Source organism: Phasianus colchicus, chromosome 3 (assembly GCF_987193195.1).
Source record: "Phasianus colchicus chromosome 3, bPhaCol1.hap1.1, whole genome shotgun sequence".
NCBI classification, from domain to species: Eukaryota; Metazoa; Chordata; class Aves; order Galliformes; family Phasianidae; genus Phasianus; species Phasianus colchicus.
In genome coordinates, this window is record NC_143438.1 from 90201933 (window position 1) to 90222918 (window position 20986).

Here is a 20986-nt window from a genome sequence, read left to right on the forward strand (position 1 = left end):
TAGTTACTTATTCCCAAGTTTTACAGGTATTCGCCAAGCTTCTGTGAATATCAATAGAAGTTTGATCCTCATGCACGTAATAACTGGACAGCAAATTCCTCCATGGGAAGTTTTTTTGGCAGGTGCCTGAAGAGGGAGATTACCAGAGAACTCAGTTACCACTCATTTTGAAAACTTTAAAGAAAGTATCCTTTCTTTAAACTGTCCTGAAAGGCATATTATTCACATCTTCCTCAATGACTTCACACCTCAACCAACCTGTTTTCCAAACTCATATTTGGCAGGTAGGAACTTACTTGGCTTGAAAACTAGCCTCCTAAGTGCAAAAGCTACTTTTGAAAATAGAGCCTTAGTTCTATGATCTTTTAGACACTTTTTCAAAATTACCCTGAATTTCATGCTGGTACAGAGCCCGGTGCAGCAGGGCATGTGTCCAAGGACAAGACCAATCATCATGACTAGCTCTAAGTTTCAGAGAGTGGCAAATTAGAAGAAAACCAACATCAAATCCAACTGCAGATATAGCTATGCTATTGTCACTGCCAAGCAGCGAGGCACACAATTCAGCACACAGCAATTCACCTTCTTGCTGGGTAGATCTTACAAGCTATGCTGACCACTGTACCAGCAGTATCCCAGCTAGGAAGGCTAAAGCTAGCAGGAGTATAACTGCAGTAAGGTCGTGATTTTGTAGCAGATGCATCCTGGCATCTTGAAGGTTTCAAAAGACAACACACAAGCTCAAAAAAGAGACACCTCCACCCAGGTTCCCTATACCAATGGCCATTGGTCTTTCTGAAGGAACCTTCAATGACCCAAATCCATTGCATCACTATATCCCTGCTGTTTCCTGGAACTAGTTAGTGGTTCTTGTCACTTTGGTGGATCAAAGCAAGGCCACCGCTTCTTGCCATGGCAACAGCTTGGATGTGAAAGAGTTGTCACAGCTCAAGCTCAGATCAAACAAGGGATGAGTTAGGAAGTGGTGAGACTATGTATGTTATGAGCTGCTGCCTGTCAGCCTTTACACAACCCTACTAATGTTGTTGTCATGGTCGTGGCCACCAGCCGAACTACCACAGCAGGCCCATGACTCTAATTTCACACTGACAAAGAACTGGCAGCCAAAGCAGCCCCATATTCATCTTTTCAGTGCTGCTACCTGCCCATGAAGCCCTTGTGCCCAGCATGGCCTCCAGACATTTCGAAAAGATGATCATAGCCTTGTGATTATGCTCATCTCTGCTTATTCTACACACATGCTCTGTTATCTCTTACAAAAGTATTTCTTCCTCTGACCTCCAACTAGTTCTGAGAGAAGTTCTTCCGATCTCAAAATCCATCTACTGCCTTTCAGCTGGTTATGTAGAGTAGGTCCATGGTGGCATTATGCGCTCCACCATTTTGCCCCTTGCAAAAAGAGATATTTGGGATTAGTGAATGGACGAAGTCATTAACCCATTCTCTCTGCTCCGTGCCTCACTTTCTTTATTTAATGGTCTGCTTTACTCTAACAAAATAAAGAAGTAGAAATTTTCTTGATGATCTCAGTATCTAGCTCTGAGCTTGATGGGTCTCTTCTTAAGGTACTCTGAAGTAAATAAAGTTTGTACAGTGACACAAAGATTGGGTGATGCTTTGCAGCTGAACAAGGATCTCTGTTCAAGCAAAGGTTGGTCCTTCATTAGATCAGCCCACGAGTGAAATGGAAGTGTGGTGACATTAGTGAACACTCTACTAGAAGCAAAGAAAAGACTGCAGACCCACAGATGAGTCATGAAATCTGTCTGTTCCAGTGCTCTAATTACATTGCTCATCCAAGAAAAGCCTCTATTGGAGCCATTAGGTCAGAATCTGTTCTCCCCCAGCCGTAAATCCCTCATAACTCAGTGAAGTCAATCGATTCATACTGGTGTAAGCAAAATCAAGCACAGCGCGCTTACACAGCCTTTGATCTTTCTGTCTCTCTCTGAGTATAGACTCAGAGAATGCCATTAAAAAGACAGGAAACCCAGGCCCCAAGTCTCACTCACGCTGCAGGCACTCTGAGCAGCAAGACCGACATCAAGCACTGCAACTGGGAGGTGAAGGGGAAGCCAGAGGAGAGACAAAAGCCTTCAGTCTCCCCTTCAAGATGAAGGGCTGTGGGTGTCCCGAAGCGCATATGGACAGTTGTAAAAGGGTTGGAGCGTGTTGCATTAAAGAGCCCTGGACTGTGAATGGAAGCAAAATCACCAAAGAACACAGGATGTTCCCACTATATTTCGTATACACGAAACAAGAGGGCACCAAGTTCTCAAAGAAAGAAAAAAGCAGCCAAGAGCAGGTTGGCTTGAACAAATTCAATACAGAACCCTGCAAGAATAGCTTGAATACTACTGACAGAGTTGGAAGATATCAAGAGTAAAGGAAGACCATGAGACATAGACCGGAAAGCATAAGGATGTTCCTCAGTCTAGCATTTCCTACAAGCAGAAGTGGAGCTGAAGAATGTAAAGCTTTTAGAATGCAGAAAGGTAAAAGGCTCTCCCCTCTTGAATGTCCTGAAACAAACACTTGTTCTTGCAAAGTCATTTTTTAAATCAGTGGTGATGACTCAGGAAACAAGAGTTCTTGAGGAATTGTTTCTAATAATATTGGAAAACCCATGAATATATATCCATTCTGTATATATATTTACACTTGGTTGTTTTTTTTTTTCAGTTAATGCTCTTTCAAGGGAGAAAGGGGAAAACCTCTTCTGTTATTAAACATCCATCTCTGTCAGACCTTCTCTCCAAGACCCTGCACTGAATACATCAGCTCTAAGTTCTGAAATGAGGTCCCTTGGGTTATACATTTTGAACAGCACTGAAATGCGCATAGAGTGATCAAGACAAAGACATATCTGTAAAGGCTAATATGGAGCTGTATTGATTGTGCTGGTTATATTTACTTTCTTAAGCCCTGTTTGAGAACATTTTCTGTTCCTTTCAGGCTACTGCAACATTTTCCATTTGCTACATGAGCTAATATTGATGCTGTATTGTGTGTGTGGATCTGTTGTGTGAGTAGGAGGGGATACTTCCTTTAAAATACAGGCTCTCAAGATCAGATTCCACACGCGTTCATCTCAGTTTAAAGCCAACAATTCCATTGAAGCAACCAGGTTCCACAGGATTACAAAGAGCAACTGTGATCAGAATCTGTCCCAGTCTGTCAGGTTCCACCATTTTTGTCTGTTGGGAAAGACGTGGGTGATCTCTCCCACTCCCTGTTGATGGGAGGGGGTGGAAACACAATACCACATGGGAATAAAAAAGCAGCTTTGTGGTGAACTGATATATGAACAGGAATTAGAGGGGTGGTGGGAAGGGAATGAATCAGCCAGTCCCAGTGAAGACAAAGAAAATTTTCAGACACTGCATCTCACCCACTCAGCCACAGCACCTTTTCTTGGTCCCTGTGATATATCATCTCTTCCTCTCATAAATACGTACTATTGCAGTATCAAGAAAACCTAGAAAAATGACACTACCAGTAACAGATCAACTGATTCTGCACTCAGCCAGTGATGTTACAGTCCATTCATGCATGCAAAGTCAGCCTCAGTCCTCTAGAATTGTTCGTGTGGTAATGAAGCCTGGGCTAATACTGAAATCCAAAAATTATGGAACTCAGATAAAGTTTGGGCATCTGCACTTTCAGACTTAGGGAAGAATTCACCTAAACCATGGAACATGAGGAACTATATGGTCATGACTGGATTATTTCAAGGATAGCATGTATCTATCTATCTTACTGTTACGGAATAAAGAAAAGACAAGACATGAAGCTCATTAAAGAGAAAGTAAGTTGTGAGATTCAAAAGAAAAGAAAAAAAAGGGGAGGAGACTTGTAGGCTTGTACATAGGCTTAGGAGGACTGTTTTGGAAAAAAAAGAAAAGGTAAATTTAGGCTTAAAATCTGTGTAGTAAATTATCTGTTCTCCCCTTGGTACAGGCAAGTAATTCCTCTCACTTTAATGGACAATTTTATGGCTGCTAATAACATTTGTGGCTAAGATAATGACAAGGATAATCAAATCCCATGCTTGAGGGCATAAACTGATTGCTGCAGGGGTTAGCAACGAAATCACCATCACCATATATTGCATGGGTGTATTATGGGATAGAGATCTTTCCTCCAATGCAGAAAGGCACCAGTGTCTGCCAAGATAACAGATTGGATGATTGTCTGTGTTCTGGAAATTGCTGGTTTGTATGCATGAGATTTAGGGAAAAAGGAGAAACCTCTTTGTTTCAACATGACAGAATTTGTAACCCAAAATGCAAAATGAGCAGGAGCTACAAGATGCATATTGATGCATGTTCTAGCAGAACAGTTCTCTTAAAGACAAGTTCAGCCTTAACCATACTGAAGTTCACTGCTACATAGCAAATGTTACTGTGCATTTAGCATGGAGCTCTGCAACATCCATAGAGTACAAAAGACCAGAAGCTGAGGGCTAGGAGGAACCTCATCACACTATTTGACCTCTTGCAGGATTCTTAGATCTCAGTCCATCACTGAGAGGTAGTTCAGAACTTCAACAGGTAACTTATTCACTTAGCAGTGAAGCAGGCTCAAGTATACCAAGCCCATGTCTACTGGACAACTAACCTACTCAGATAAATCTCCTACCATTGGCACTTTGGAGGCTCCCTGTAAATCATATTACAGCTGTTTTCATTGCTGATAGAGCCTGCATCTGACATGCTGCACTGGAAACACTCTGGGTAAATATATGGGAGAAACCTATCACTGTCCTCTTCACAACAACCTTTTACAGATCTGAAGATTGTTACTATTCCCCCCTTCATATACTGCTATTCCAGATGCAACAATACCTCTTTTCATTTCAGTAGTGGTTTCAGCTGAGATAGTGTTAACAGTACACCAGTGTTTTGGCTGTTGCTGAGTGACGGGTGCACACTCAGGATCAGGTTGGGCCATTCAAAAGGGGAAGAGCTATCACCTTTATGGTGTGGCAGCAGGCGGTGAGGCAAAGCCAGGACAGCTGGCCTGAATTAGGCCAAGGGTTATTCCATAGCATGTGACATGCAGAAGGCTATAAAGCTGTGGGGAGTTGGCTGGGAGTAGGTCGCTGCTTGGAGAGACTGCCCACTGGAAACTACTGCTATTTTCCTGGATGAACACCCCTTGTAACTCACATACAGTGCCTGTAGGGTCAAGGTGGATTTTCCATCCTACTTCCTCATGTCCTCTCCGTGGTCCTGCATGTAAAGTTATTGTTTGGCACATGGCTTCATCATGTTCCATCTCTTTAGCAGAGGAACATTTACTTTTAACAGATGAGATACTGGTCCATACAGGTAAAAAGTTGGGCATATCATCTTTGAATTACTGGAACTCCAGGGACAATCTCTCAACAGCTGATACAGGCTTGTAGGAAGCAGGAGAGGTTTTCTTCATATTGTTGAGGTAGGCTAGACAGCTCATGCACCATTGGCTTTTCTTGAACTTTCCAGGCTATTGCTGCTAGTGTATTACCATACAATAATGATGCACTTCATACAGATTTCCACCACATGGGTCATGGACACCTGTGATCATCTGGACTCTGGGATAACTGCTGACTGTCCAAGTCAATATTATATATCAACTCTACCATGTTAGGTGCCAAACGTGGCTGTTTTGGTTTAACCTGGCAGGGAGTTCAGCACCATACAGCTTTTTGCTCACTGCTCCCCACGTGGGATAAGAGAACTGGAAACAAAACAGAACTCATGGAGGCCAAAGTGGGAATTAATGGCAAAAGCACCCCATTCTGACTGGCCACAGAAACTAGTGGGCTGTATATGTAAGATTAGAGAGATGGCTTACAGACTATGGGAATGAATCTGCAATTAATCAGGATGTATGGGAAAGTGTGGGACCTGAATATGATGTAAAAGATATGGAATAATGGGTAGATATTGTCCTGGTTTCAGCTGAGACAGTGTTCATAGCACAGTGATGTTTGGTTGTTGGTGTATGCCCAGGGCCAGGCTGGGCAGCTCAGTGGGAAGAGCCACCACCATTACGGAATGGCAGCAGGGACAAAGCCAGGACAGGTAGCCCGAATTAGACAAGGCATTACTCCATAGCATGTGACGTGATGTGGAAGGCTATAAAGCTGTGCAGAGGTAGCCACAGGTGGGCCAGTGCTCAGGGATTGGCAGGGCATCAGTTGGCAGCTGATGAGACATAGTGCTGTTAGCGGGGCGTCCATCAGAGAGCAGTTGAACTGTTAGCTGGGCATCAGCCAGCAGGTGGTGAGTAACTGAAATGTGGATATAGAGATGTAGAGAGATATACAGATATGTTATATATAGCTTACGTCGCATTTTTGTTTCTGTTTCCCTTTTCTGCCTTAATAAATAGTTTCTTCTCTACCCACAAGTTCTATTTTGTTTCCAGTCCTCTCTCATCCCACTGGGGAAGGGTGATGGGAATGAGCAAATGGTTGTATGCTGCTTAGCTGCCTGCTGGGTTAAACCACAACAACTTCATACGAAAGCTAGGTCATTTTATCTCAGCATTTTGCTTCTCTCTCTGACACTTCGATTTTTCTGTTCCTTTCTCAAAAAATTGTCCACCCAAAACTGGCCCCAATTTTCAAGCTGAAGTCTTACAAATACCAAGAAAACAGAATAACTGCTTTCTGTGACTTACATCCAATACTTGCCTATTTTGAACATCTTTCACTGCAGAGCCATATTTAGACTGCAATCCACTTCATTACCATGTTTTGGTTGCGGTACTTGCATTTAGTCAGTTTACATCATTTTTCTTTGGATGTATTTGATTTTTCCTTCTGCAGTGTAGTACTTTGCACTTGTCTTTATTGAATTTCATCAAATTGATTTCAGACCATTTTCCAATTTATCAAAATCATTTTGTATTCTGCTTCTGCCCGCCAGAGTGCTAGCGACCCCCCCTTACAATTAATAATATGTGTTCTCTCTGTTCTACTAGTCAAGCCATTAATGAGAAAATTGAATAGTATCAGCCACAAGACAAACCCTTGTAAGACCCCTGTACATATTATGGCCATCCAACCTGACAGAAAACTACAATAAAGATTTAAGCATTTTTTTAACTCCTGTTTTGAAGTTATCCAGTTGTAGATTTAGCACAGGCCAACCCAGTTTGTATTTTCTGTCCAATTTACATACACCTGCATAGAGTATTCTTTTGTCACAGATGGGATAAATGCAGATGCAGTGCAACCTCTAGTTTACAGCATGTGTGCTTCCAGACCTTGCACCCTCCTCTACTAACTCAATCCTGCCTATGTTTTTCTGCAATGTTTATAACAGCATATTCAATAAAAGTCAATAAATACCGCTTCCCCAATATCAACTAAGCCAGCTATTCCACTAAAAAAAAAAAAAAAAAGAAAAACAAACAAACAACAACAAAAATGAACAGAAAAGTCTGACATGAGTTACTCAAGAAAAATCTGTGTTGGCTTCAACTTGTCCTTTGCTATCCCCCAGGTACTCTCACACTGATTGTTTAACTGCTTAGTCAAATATACTTCTGAGTATCAAATTTAGGCTGATTGAGCATTAACTCCCCATGTTTTCTCGTGTTGCTTTTTTAGAGATTGGCAGTGTGTTTGCTTTTCCCTACAACAGCCACTGGTAGAGCCGTTCAAACAGTAGCCATAAAAAAACTGGCGACGCTGCTGACAGTGAGCAGTTGCTGCTAAGAGAAAAGTCTGATTCTTATCTAGACATTCAGCTGGAGACAAAATGGTAGGATGCACTAATAATCCCTCAGGGAAGCAGAAACCTTCAGCAAAGAAGGACATGATAAACTTACATAGATACCAAGCAAGATCCAAGACAAACTTCAAACAGCCTGTGTGTGTACAGAACCATAAAAAATAAGGCAGGAGGAGATGAGTCCATAACTTGCCGCGAGGTAGGACGGTATGCATAGGTCATTCTTGACAGATGCTTGTCTATCCTGTTCTTCAAGGCTTAACAAAGAAGAGCACACCTTCCCCAGGCAATATAGTTGTGTTTCACTGGTATCATGACTAAAAAGATCTTTCCTCTGTGGCTACTCTAACTCTTCTTTGCTGTGTTTAGCCGTTTCTCTTATTCACTGTATCAAAGTTAAGCTCTTCAGGAACAAACTGGGGCTTTCGTTGGATATTAAAAACTCCCCAGGCAGGATTTTTTCCAAAGAGATCAGACAAATATTTTTAACTAGTCAGCACCCAACCCACAAGTTAGGTTTCTACAAGTCATCCAAATCAGGACCTCAAATATTCAAATGCCAGAAATTTCATTTGTGACATTTCCTGCTAAATACTCAAAATTAAGCTTGCATCCAATCCTTCTACCTCTTCAGTATCTCCAATCAGCCTTTGCTACAGATCATCTTGAGAAAAGAAAAAACAATTGGAATAAAAGAAAAAATCCACACCATAAAATATTAACATTCCCCTGCTTTGGAAGCTGTGATACAGAAGTGAACCACCCAAGATTCAAAAAATTATCACCAAATAAATACTAAAGTGCCAGCAGCCAGCCTATCCACATTGTGCCTATCCACTGATAACAAACTTCATACAACAAAAGCTGTGTAGGAAGACTGAGGCTTTATGGAAAATTATCTCTGGTGCCAGTCCAACAAGTTAAGCCAGAGCTGAATACAACCCATGGAGATTAAGCTATCACACGGACAGGAGTGGTACAAAGGCTTCTAAATGAATATAAAATATAATTGGTGGTGGATATTTGGGAAGAAAAGAAAAACAAAGTCATTCTGAAACCTAGCAAGTGCTTCTCACACATGAAAACAAACCTGCTGGATGCGCAGTACATTCACAAACTGACTTGTAACATCGCTAATTTGTTTCTGTTGGCCTACATGAGTAGGTATCAGCTTCTGTTGCTTGCTCTGACTGGCAGAGTGCACTCATTAAGGCAAACACATTGCTCCTAAAGCCCTAATTGTTTTGAAAAGTGCCCTTTAAATAACAGGCTTTTTACTACTAGGCAGGATGTGTTTTAAGAGCAAATCATGAGCTTAAGCCTTTGCTGCCAAAAGACTGAATGCTCATTTGTTTGTCAGGCAAAAATACCAAAAAATAATGTAAAATCTGACAGAGCATCAGCACAGACCAAATAACTATCACATCCATCCTCTTCTTGAGATTCATTGACACATTAAACAGAGAAGGAAGGGAGAAACTCTGAAGGTGAGAGCTTGAGAACATCACTGAATTCTTAATATATCAGTTGAAAGGTCAACTAAAGAATTCAGGTAAAATCTGTGGGATTTCCAGGTGCTTCCAATGGCACAGACTACTATCACTGTTCTAACTGTCAGTTGTCTAGCATTTATCATATTTCTAAAACAAATAAATAATACTGCAGAAAAGACTATAAGTATAGCTCCTGTTTGGTGTCCAGCAGCAAACAAATAGTAGATCAGGTCCTTCTACAGAGGACATGTTGGACTGATGGTGAATAAATGTCTTTAAATGCTGGGACAGCCGCCTCTCACTTCTCAAATGCTGCTTACCAAACCTTCATGCTGTTTTTCTCCTTAGGATTCTACAGCAATTCAGATTTTTTGACAGCCTGTAACAAATCTGGAAAATAATGAAATGACATCCTTCTATTATTTCTAGTCCTCAGAAGAAAATACTGGTGTTTTTAGCATGAAAGGTACTTTTCTACAACTTCTGGTCTACCTCTGAAAACCCAAAAAGTTCCCAAAGACCAGAATAACTATGGAGGAGCACTGAGACTTTGAGTCACTTCTGCAGGTACTATGTCCTTCTCTGATGCAAGATTATAATCGATCACCTTTACTACCTCAAGAGTTTAAAAGCATTTCAGATACAGTACGTTACACAATATAGCTATCACACAGAAACTTATAGTTAAGGTTCCATGTGGCTCCTGTTCCTGGAGTTCATTTTATTGCAGGTCCCCTAAGCTTCCAGAGCAGAGTCAACGTATGTACCACACTTCAGATTTTTTAAAATTACTGCTGTCAATAACACTATTTTTACTCAGTGGAGCCCAGCTTGTTTCACCATATAGTCAGAACAGTTAGCAGCAAACACGAACTGTTTATTAATTCAGTAGAGGTCTAGACCTCTGAAACAAGAGTATTTGATGTTTTTTCCTACTGGGTCTGGTCCTGAAAAGTCCCAGATGCAGCAAAGTGAAAACTCAAACTTCTTGGTGGTCATTGGTTTGTTATAGTGATTAATTTCTAATACAGTACCTACAGCAATGACTGATGATTTAAACATTGTAGGAGTACATCCTCACAATGGGAAAACAAAAGAAAAGGTGGTGGAAGAAATAAAATACCCCATCTGCACCCAAACATCTCCATTAGGAGTTAATGATAATATATATTGGATACTGATGACAGTGCCAATCGCCTGGGGCGTAGCTTTCTTTTATTTCTACCTCCCTTCAGTATGTTAAGAATATCCCTAAATTAAGAGTCTACAAACATTTCCTTGCAGCTGATCTCTTGCACTATACAATTACATAGAGCTGCTGTAGGTTTCATTCATCAGTCTGTGTCCTAAAGCTCCCTGTGAAATTTTCCTGTCAGAGACATCTCACAGTTAGCAAATGGAGCAATCCTTTTCTGCAACAGGAGAACAAGTAGACAATCAACTTCCCATCAAGATACCTTTTAACCCCAATATTTGCCTGCCTTTCTCTGAAGTTCTTCTTGCTGGTGCAGCTAGTTGGAAAGACAATACAGACTATTCCCAGCTAAACATCCTAACAAGTAAGAAATACATCAGTTCTTAATAGAGATATGTCTTTCACTGATATGCCCAAATATCTCACTATTGAAAACAGTTAAAAAGGATACTGAACGCTTTAACCAACTGACTACTGCATGTACCCCTTGCAGCAACTGGCAATACAATAAAAAATGGTCAGTTAACTCCGAAACAAAAAAAAATTAGTAACAATGAAAAGAAATCGGAAGATTTTTCCCCTGAAACGAAAGCATGTGTTGCACTACCAAAAAGAAACAAAAAAATGTCTCAGTGGATCAGAAGAGATTGTCAGGCTGCAATGAAAGCAAAATTAAAAAAAAAAAAATCACCACCAAAACAGATTAAAAGAATAAAAACACATCAGCATTTGTCAAGATTTTTGTTGCTGTACGTTAAGATATTTAGTAAGTATATACATGAGCCTTCCACTTTCAATTAAGAAAAGTAGAAACCAGTATAAATGTTGAATTCAACAATTTGAAATTCAGATTTCACAAAAAATTTCACTAACTCTGCTTGCTTCATTATTAAAAGATAAATCTGAATATTTTTATTAAAAATATTTTTTGGGAAATTGGTTTGCTACAGAATATATCTCCTTGCACTGTAGAAGTCATGTCAAATAATAGCCTGATCCAAATCAACTGTGAGTTGAAACAGCCTCTTCATTATTTACAGCAGACTTTGGATCATGTATTATTTTCTTTTTCTTTGGTTGGTTTTTGGTTGGTTTTTTTTTTTTGGGGGGGTGTTTTTTTTTTTTTTTGGCCACAATTCCCTAACCCACAGATTCCCTAATGTGGCTCTAATAAAAAAAAAAACTGCCATAGCTACATGGTCAACATCAACATTAGTTGTAGCCAGTCAAGTCGTAGAGATTTAGGAGAACACAGGTAGACTGTGGGAAGGCTCCACACTTTCTAGCTCAGAGTCAGTATATCCCATTGATTCTATCCACAGAAAGCAATGAAGGCAGTGAAGCACTGGAACAGGTTGCCTAGAGATGTGGTTGATGTCCCTGGAGACTTTGAAGGTATGGCTGGATCAAGCCCTGGGCAATCTGATTTAGCTGTGCATGTTCACTGCAGGGGAGTTGGACTAGATGGCCTTAAAAGGTCCCTTCCAACTCTAAGGATTCTATGATTCTATGAATGATTTAAAATTAATTAGCATTAAACTAATGTACATGTGTGGAATTTCTGAATTAGTCCATGGCTTCATTCAAAAAATTCCACAAATGAAAGAGATGAACGTGCCTGCTACACACAGCAAACATCTGCTCTAAGTTCACAGTAAGCTGTAGCTCAACTTAGAAGCAGCAAGGTCTCTTACAGATTAGTTCTGCATCATCAGCAACTGTCCTTGCTAGCATCTGTTACAAAGGATATTTCATGTAGCCATTATCCAAATCCAGTCAAGGATTCTCAGGAAAAATCCACTGGAACCAGGTAACTAAAAACCCTAAAAGGTCTTTCAAAAAGAGCCAGAATTGTAAATGTTCCTTAATATATGAAAACTCTAGGTTCTTTTGTCATTGCATGTCTGCTAATGTCACCTGGAATTCATTATGAATCTGTGCCTTTGGTTCCCCTCAGCTGTTTAATCTGGTTATAAACTACCACATGGTCTGAAAGACAAAGAAGTGAGCTGCTAGGCAATTAGAAATAGTTCCTAACCTGAATCTTCAGAAAGACATTTTATCTTCTTGTCTCTAAATTGAGGATAATTTTTACAGAGGTGTTTTGAAGATGAATCACCTAATGTCAGAACAGCATTCTGAATATAAAGTGCTGTGTAACTCCAGTTTGAAGCCACAAGCATCACTTTCAGCATTCATGAAAGAATATGCTCCGGCACTGAAGGAACTAAGCACCTCAGCTCAGACTGCCTGCAAGAGAAGATGACAGCGCTCTGGCTCTCGCTTTAGCCAGACCAGTAGGGTCGGTCCCAAAACACGTTGCCCAAACTGAAAGCTCTCCATTAATCAATTTTCCTTTAATTCAAGTCTCACAGTTTTGCTGCTGTTGCCACAGAAAACAAAGGAGTTCCACTTTCTAGTGGAAACAAGCCAATAGCTAGCAGACAAACTTAATCCAATATCCTTAGTCTAGAACACCTCCTCTCCCTCCCAGTTATTGCCCTACATATGTTTGCTATCTGTATCAGGGGGAATCACTTTTTTTCAGCTAATTACTACCCCAAAAGACTCACTGACACCTCTAACTTACCACCTTATCAGTGGGCAAACAGACATTTCTATGGTGACACCTACAAAGGCACACAAATGATTTCATTGAACAGAAAAATACTGAATAAGAGAAGACCACATTATGGTGAAAACAGAATGAAAATATTTTTGGTTTTCTTTCTCAAGAAAAACCAAACAATGTACAAACTATTAAGAGATTGAGACATAGCAAAAGAAAATTGCTGAACATAAGGCTGATAAAGACTCGAAGAGGTCAGCTACTCCATCATCTTCCCCAAGGGCAAAAGCAGCTGTAATTTAACCATTCCTGACAGATGTTTGTCTAAACTCTGTTTAAAACCATCCGATGATGGAGATTCCACGGCCTCCTTAGGCAATCTCCTCCTGCACACAACTACCCTGACAACCAGAAAGAGTGTGCTAGTGCCTAATTTAAATCTCGCTTGCTTCAGTTAAAGAAGTGAAGGATAGTCAGAAAGAAAATAGGGGGCACCAAATTCTAAAAGAATACAAAATGCCAGCTTCTCAAGACTGGGGATGCCAAGGAAATCTCCTGACATCATCACAAAGTAGAGTGACTAGAGGTTTCTCGATGCTTTCCCAGAAATGTTTCCAAACTTTTACTGGATATTCGCCCTGTCAATAAACCATACAGCGGGTAGGTGCAGTTCAGCATCAGTCTGAGCTTCCTTATCAGCCATTTTTAAAAAGCTTTTGCTAAAGTCCCTCTGTCAGGAATGTCAGGTATCATTGCAAAACCAGTTTTCAAGAACTCAAAAACTGTTTCTGTGAGCATGTGAGCAAAGGAGGTATACAAAGTCCCTTCTGTCTTAGTAGAATATTATTTGGATAATCTTTTTTTTGTTAATCCTCTATGAGACAAGAATAAAGTATGAAAAGATATTGCAGAATATCTTAGTTTTGGAGGAGAGCAAACTCTAGAAAATGGCTCATGGAAGCTGACACCCCTTTGCCACAAGCAAGTCTTACAAATTCTGATCATCCAGTATTCTCCACTGATGCTTCAGATGGGATAAATCAGAATAGATTCCTTACTTTAGCGGATCTACAAGCATTCATGTCACCAGAAAACCTTACTCTCTACTTTCACCTGAGCTTATTAATAACAGAGTGACTTCAAGCCACTCTGTCTTGGTTGTTTGGGGTGTTTTTTGTTTGTTCATTTGTTTTGATTTGATTTTTTAAATGAGCTATGATCTTCAGGTTCCTGGTAACTCACAAATGCAGCAGGTAACTGAAAAAAAGCATTAATGTATTTGTTCTCTGTCTTTCCCCTGCTATCTTGTTTTCTTCCTTTCTTTTCTTTATTTCCATATCAAATTATCCATCTGACACTACTCTCTACTCAAAGTTTTTCATTGGAATGCATTTAAATATTACTGGCTATAGAAATATCAGAAATGACTCCATTTAGTGGAGGCTGGCCTTATGGAAAGAGAAATACTGACAAAATAATTCACATGTAAAAACACAACCTTTTCTACCCCAAATTAGAAAAAAAATGCAACATTATCATCTTGGTGAGTATTTTATACCCATTTTACAGAAAGGTAAAGTGATGAAGAGAAAGGATGAGCAACAAAAGTAACTAGCCTGACATGGATATAAGCATGTGCTTGCTTAGTCCATTAATGCAGGTTCAAGCTGGCTGTCAGGCCACCATCTGCCTGAAGTAAGCCATCCCCTTCCCAAACCTTTAGATATCAGTAGCCAAACTGCTGTCAGTAGGTGGTTATTCCACTCATCACTGCAGATTTTGCACCATATTCTACAAAACTATTTTGTCTCTGCTCACCAGGAACATTCAGCAACTGTTTATAGCAACTTTAAGACTCAAAACAAAGACCTAAAAGCTAGAAAAAGAGACTAAGCAATTCACTGCACACACTGTTTCAATTTTGCTCTACTTACAGTAACTTCTCAGGAAAAAAATAAATTAAAATCCTCAATCTGTTTGTTGTTTCAGTTCATCTTAGGGTGACATAAACAGCTTTCAGTTCTTTATATTCTACACAAGCCTCCAGAAATATTCACTGTTTACTAGAGCTCGGTGGTGTTAAATCAAGTATGACTATCACTCTTTAAGGCCAAAATCATAGAGCAATACTCATACCAACACATTTTGACAGTGTCAACATCTTCTTACATGGAATCAGTTTAGCCACAGATAAACCTGTAGAAAAGGGCATAAAAACTTAGTAGAAATCCTAGGAACTACTTTCTAGTTTCAAAAGTTGGTGTTTTCATTCACTGTATCCAGCTTCTTGATTAACTCACTGTGAAAATCTACAGCGCATCTCACAAAAGTTAAATAGGAGGATGGAGAACTGGCTTAATTCACTTTCTGTCATCATTTTGGCTGTGTAATTGTAAACGGATAGGAAATTATACTAACTCCAAAGTGGTTACAATCCTGAAATAAACTCAGCAACTGGTGAGAGTCAAGAACAGCTTATTAGTTCATTTGATCACCTAAAAACTTTCTCAGAATAGAATTCAAACATGATCCAAACTTTGCACGATATTTCTCTTCTGATACTGGATTTCAAGAGCAGAGTCATCAAATATTGTAGCACCCGCAGTTGTGTTAAAAAAAAATAGAAAAAAAAAACCACAACAATGTTGCACCTGGGGAGTAGGAAAAAAACACTGTCACAGGTGGAAGAATACCCTGCTTCTGTTTACTTGATCAAATCCCTCTTGTTTAGTATTCATGACAAGTGAGCAACAACTCCCCACCATCCCTTAATAAAAAGCAAAATGCAAAAGATTTGAGGAAATGTTGAGAAGAGCTGATCAAAGCTCTCTGCCTCACACGGGAGGCTTTGAGTTTTCTGTACTTCAACTCAAACAGGTCCTTAATGCAGTGCTCTCCGGGGAGGCAAGACTCGGAGCCTCACCAAGCCCCGCAGCCTTACTCAAGGCGGAGGCTGCCCAGCAGGGCGGCCGGACCCGGCGGCGCGGAGCCTGCCGGAGCTGTCCCTTCAGCACCACGTCCCGCGGCGAACGCAGATCGCGGCTTGGTGGTGTCAGCGAATAGAGAGGATCGCCTTTGATTTAATTAAAGCTACGCAGTTTAAATCAACACGGTAAAGAGGTAATCGCATACGTTGCTAGCACGGTGATATAAGGAACATAATTAAGTTAGACATAAATTAGTCTGTTATTATATGCATATTGGTAGACTATGTGGTTCCATTGATTCCTCTTGCACTTCTCAGAAGAGAAGTTTGTAGGGACAGATTTACTACTCTGGAATATGCAACGATTGTTTTTACTCACTCTGCTTCAACAGTCAGTCTGAGATGGTTATTTAGGGGCACTTTACATGAGTACTTACTGACTACAGCACATTCTCTAATGCATACGCTGCATGTGCTTCTTGAAGGTTTCAGAGGGAGAAGGAAATGTATATGAGAGCGTACACACAGACTAAAAATAGGAGCCATCACAAAAGATTAAGATGAACATCTAAGATAACTGTCCAATGCTGGAAACACAGAGAAAAAGTATTTTCTTATTTTCCTGAGAATTGTAATATATGAAGTTGTACTGTCCCCCTGTGAAACAAATTCTTTTAGGATAAAATTAAAAAATAAAGAAAAATCTTCCATGCTAACTTACACAGACAACAAACAGATCCCACAACACTCCAAAACTACTTCAGTACGAAGAGATACACAAAACAGAAAGACACTTGGCAAAATGAAGATAGTAACTATTAATAAACTTTCCAAAGACAGAACACATATCCTCCTGGAGCAGAGCTTCCCAAATGAACAATCATCAAACAATGTCTGTCTTTCTCCACCATTCTTTATTTTCACCCTCCCTCCCAGTGGCTCCCCGTTGCTATACACATGTAAAACTTAAACAATTCTGACATCTCAAAGTGCCTCTGCCTACAAAAATGTACACTGTCCTCTGCACAATGATGTGCTCTGAGCTTTCTAAATGAATCTCACCTCTTTGCATGAGAGAATGTCATGAGCTCCAAGCAAGTTGCACTTGTTTCCAGGTAAAATATGGTCAAAACAGCAAACTACTGTTAAAAAAGCCTTTTCTGCTTCTTACCAACAAAGCTTAAGAACACAAAGTACTGCAGCCACCACTTAGGCAAGAGTACAGAGCACTATGAGTATAGAGGCATGTGTGTGGAAGCCTTGCTGTAATCCAGGGCACGACAGTCCTGTGTTCACTTAGCACAAATAAATGACAAGACACAAATCAAGGAAAAGAGTATCCGTAAGTAAAGGAGGTAAGAGAACTCTGATATTGTAATGAGTAGGAGAAATCCAAGCCATCTGATAATTAATATATGCTTATTATATATATATATAATATCAGAAAAAGGAGATTGCTGTTTAAAATCTAATATTTGTTAGGACAAATAGGCTTCATGTTGCCAGAGTTTTTCAAAGGAAAATTTCAATGCAACACATATAAGACAATCAGGTGCAAATTTAAGTAAATGCAGCTCAAAGTATGGTGGATGGCATATTCTGCCAAAAATCACCAGGAGCTTCAGGTGGCAACATGGAAATTGGCTGTAACAAGCCCTAAGTGGTAAAAAAAAAAAGACTGAGTCGTTCTATCTTAGTAAGGAAGCGAGTCTTTTGTGTCCTGCTCTCTGTGCTACCAAACAGCCACTGCGCATGAAGGGTCTTTCAGAGCTCCCCAGATGTTAGAGGGGAGCATCTACAAGTGCTGGGAGAAGGACAGGTCAACTGTCTTAGTAAATCCACCCTGAATGCAAAATAAGGAAGAACACACCTGCTAATCAAGCCAAAGTCAGAGTTGTAGCACAGTTCTGCGTGCATGCTGCAACCTCCGGTTATCATGGTAGTTATTTTTATAACAGGGAAGCAAACTTTATGCAAAATGCCCCGTTTCAGCTGAAGGAAGCAGAGAAGTACAAAATGACAGCCTGTGGCTGTGTCCACTCTATTGTCCTGGGAAATGGCACACGAGGGAAATCTGGCAATGTAGATGTGACAGAGAACACATCGTTCCTCTGAGCTGTATGCCCGCAAAGAGGAGATGCACTCTGTGACCTGTTGACACTCCAACTGCAAAGAAAACTTCAGGAACGCATTTAGGAATGCCCAGGACAGGCCCAGCAATGGGAAAACAGCTGTGGGAACCCCTGCTGACAATGCCAAGACAAAGTTTGGCAAAGTAGGGCTGCCCTTAGCCACAGCTACATCCAGAGGTTTCCCAGCTTAGTCAGTTCCCATGTCTTCATCATTTTCATACTCAACCACCTGCCTTATGCTTAAGATTTCTCTGCATCTCTTAAGTGAAGGTGCATGTACATCCCAGGAGGAGCATGATGACAGGGTCTCATTCTTCCTGCAGGGAACCCCCAAAGAGCCTCATCCAGAGAATGTGACCCCCCTCTCGAGAGTGTCATCACACCTCTTCCCTCTTTCTCTTCACTACCCATGCCACAGGTTGGCAATAGCCACCAAGTAGCCACCATCCCACCCAGGTGACACCCAGGCTCCATTATCACAGGAAGGGATGCGGGATAAATCCAAGTCCAACAAGTTGTCCATGGAGAGCCACGAATTGCATAAGACAGGAGGGAAGCCAAAAAACTCATCCACCACTTAACCCGTTGCATGCCACAGCGCCCCTGCCCCTTTTCCAATCTGGAAGAGCTTTTGCCCCCTCCCCAAATTGAGACACTCACCAATGGTCGTGATGACCGTGATGGCAAAGTAGAAGGAACCGGCGAATTTCCACTGGACACCAGCCCGGTGTGGCTCGGACTGCATGATCACCAACTCCAGCTGCCGGTAGTCCTCGCTGGTGATGTTGTACTTTCCTTTGAGCCGGATCTCCTCGGCTTTGAGTTTCTCCTCCTCCCGCATCTCGTTGTCGGACTCCAGGGCATCAAAGACGGCAGCCCCGACCAGCAGGTAAGTGAACGTGCAGATGATGAGGGACAGGGTCCGCACGTTCTGCCTCTTCATGGCCGCCAGCAAGGGGCGAGTGAGGGGACCATGTCCCCCCCTGGCCGCCCGGGGATCCGACAGGCCGCAGCAGCCGCAGCAGGGGGGCAGCTGCCGGGGGGGCTGGCGGCTGCTCCGGGGCAGCTTGTGCTGCGGCGGCGGCCGCTCCCCGCCCGCCTGCTCGGGCTCCTGGGAAGAGGAGAGGCACAGGAGGCTGCTGGAGCGCCGGGACCAGGTGCCTTGAAGCCGGGAAACTCTGCGCAAGACCTGCCCAAACCAAGCCGTCCCAGTGCGCAGGGCCATCCAGGGCACCCCCGCTCCTCCCCAGCACCGAGGCCAGGGGCAGGGGGTCCCCGCCGAGCTCTCGCCGAGGGAAGGGAGCGCTGAGCGGCGGTCCCGGCCCGGAGTCCTGTGGCAGGCGGGTGGGTCCCCCCGCGAACTTGGAGCGGGGAAGGGTCCCCCGCAGCCCGGGCGGGGCCGTCCCCGTCCCAAGTTTTCTTCAGGCGGCGGCGCGGCGCGGCCGGGGGGAAACGAGCGGCGGCAGCGCGTCCATCCGCGTGGAACCGCGCAGGGGACGAGGAGAAGCGACCGCCGTCGGGGACAGCCGGCGGGGCCCGGCCCGCCCCGGCCTGAAGGAGTGCCGGCCGGGCAGGTCGGGACGGGCTGAGCTCTTTATTCCTTCCGCCGCGGCGCGAGGCGCAGAGCGGGAAGCCGGCTTGCTGCAGGTGGCCGCGGAGGGAGCAGCGGAGCGGCGTCCGGTGCGGAGAGGGCGGCGGCGGCGGCGGCGGCGGCGGCGGTGTCAGGCGGCGGGCGGGGAGTTGAGGGCAGCATCCCCGGGCGAACCGGGCCGAGCCGCCGCTCCGGCGGGAGGAGGGGGCGGCGGGCCGGCGGCGTGGCCCTGGCGGCGGGCAGCCAGCGCCCCGCAGGAGCCGGGAGGAGCGGCGCGGAGCCGCCCCGGCCGCCGGGCGGGCGAAGGGAGGCGGGAGCGCGGCGAGGAGGCGGCCGGCAGCCGCGGAGCACCTGCCCCGGGCGGGAAGCGGAGGGGCGGGCGGAGCGGAAAAAGCCGGAGCCTTCCCCCGGGGAGAGAGAGCGGCGTGGGGAGGGGGGCTCAAAGCTCACAAAGCCGGAGGAAAAAAAAAAAAAGAAAAAGGAAAAAAAAAAGGGGGGGTGGAGGGAGAGAGAGGGGAAAAAAAAAAAAAAAAGGGCTACTTTCACGGCTGCTCTCGGGGCTGGGGCTGCTTTATTTCGGATGGTTTTAGAACAAAGCCGTTAAGAAAAAGAGCAACCGTCCTCCTCCTTTTCCTCCTCCTTCTCCCAAGCTCTTGACATCATCTCGGGGAAAATGAAGCCCGCGCCCCTCAGCCATCGCCTGCGCGTGTGTGAGCGTGTGCGGGTGTGCGCGCTCCGCCGCCGGCACGGGAGGCGGGAGCTCGGCTCGGCCCGCCGCGGGGAGCGGCTTAACCCCCTCGGCGCCGTCCTGTCAGGGAGCGGCCGCGGGGCTCCCCCGCCGCGGTTCCTTCCCGCCCCCCCCGGGCTTGGCCACGCCTCGGCCGCCGAGCGGGGCCGGGCGGCGGCTGTGGTGGCGGCGGCGGGGCGGGACGGGCGTGCGGAGCTCCTGCGGGGCCGGATCGCGGCGGGAGCGGAGCAGCGCGCACCGCCCGTTGCCGCCCACGGGGAGGGCTGAGGGTTACGGGCGGGACAGGTGGGGCCGCCCCTCGGCTCTGCCGTCGGCCGCTCACCGCAGCCCCGAGCGGCACAGTTGTAAGACTCGGCTCCAGTCGGCACGGCTACAAACGGAGCGATCTGCACGCGCGGCCCCGCAGCCTCAAACACTGCAGTTTCTTCAACACCGCACCCTCAGAGCTGTATAGGCAAATACCCCAAGAACGCAGCTTTACACACACAGCTTCGAGCACCTCAACCCAGTGTAACAGAACAGCTCTCGATATCACAGCTCTGCACACACAGCCCCAGTCACTACAGCTTCAAACATTA

The 20986-nt window shown here is 43.8% G+C and overlaps 1 protein-coding gene across 1 annotated transcript in view; it reads right to left on the reverse strand.

Moving 5' to 3' along the window:
* KCNK9 (potassium two pore domain channel subfamily K member 9) overlaps positions 1-19799 on the reverse strand; it is a 78822-nt gene extending 59023 nt beyond the window's left edge. Inside the window, exon 1 of the mRNA XM_090138034.1 lies at positions 18730-19799. Within this exon, the coding sequence (XP_089994160.1) occupies positions 18730-19294 (565 nt within the window). The 5' untranslated portion in view covers positions 19295-19799. The remainder of the gene's footprint in view (positions 1-18729) is intronic.
* Between the last annotated feature and the right edge of the window lie 1187 nt (positions 19800-20986).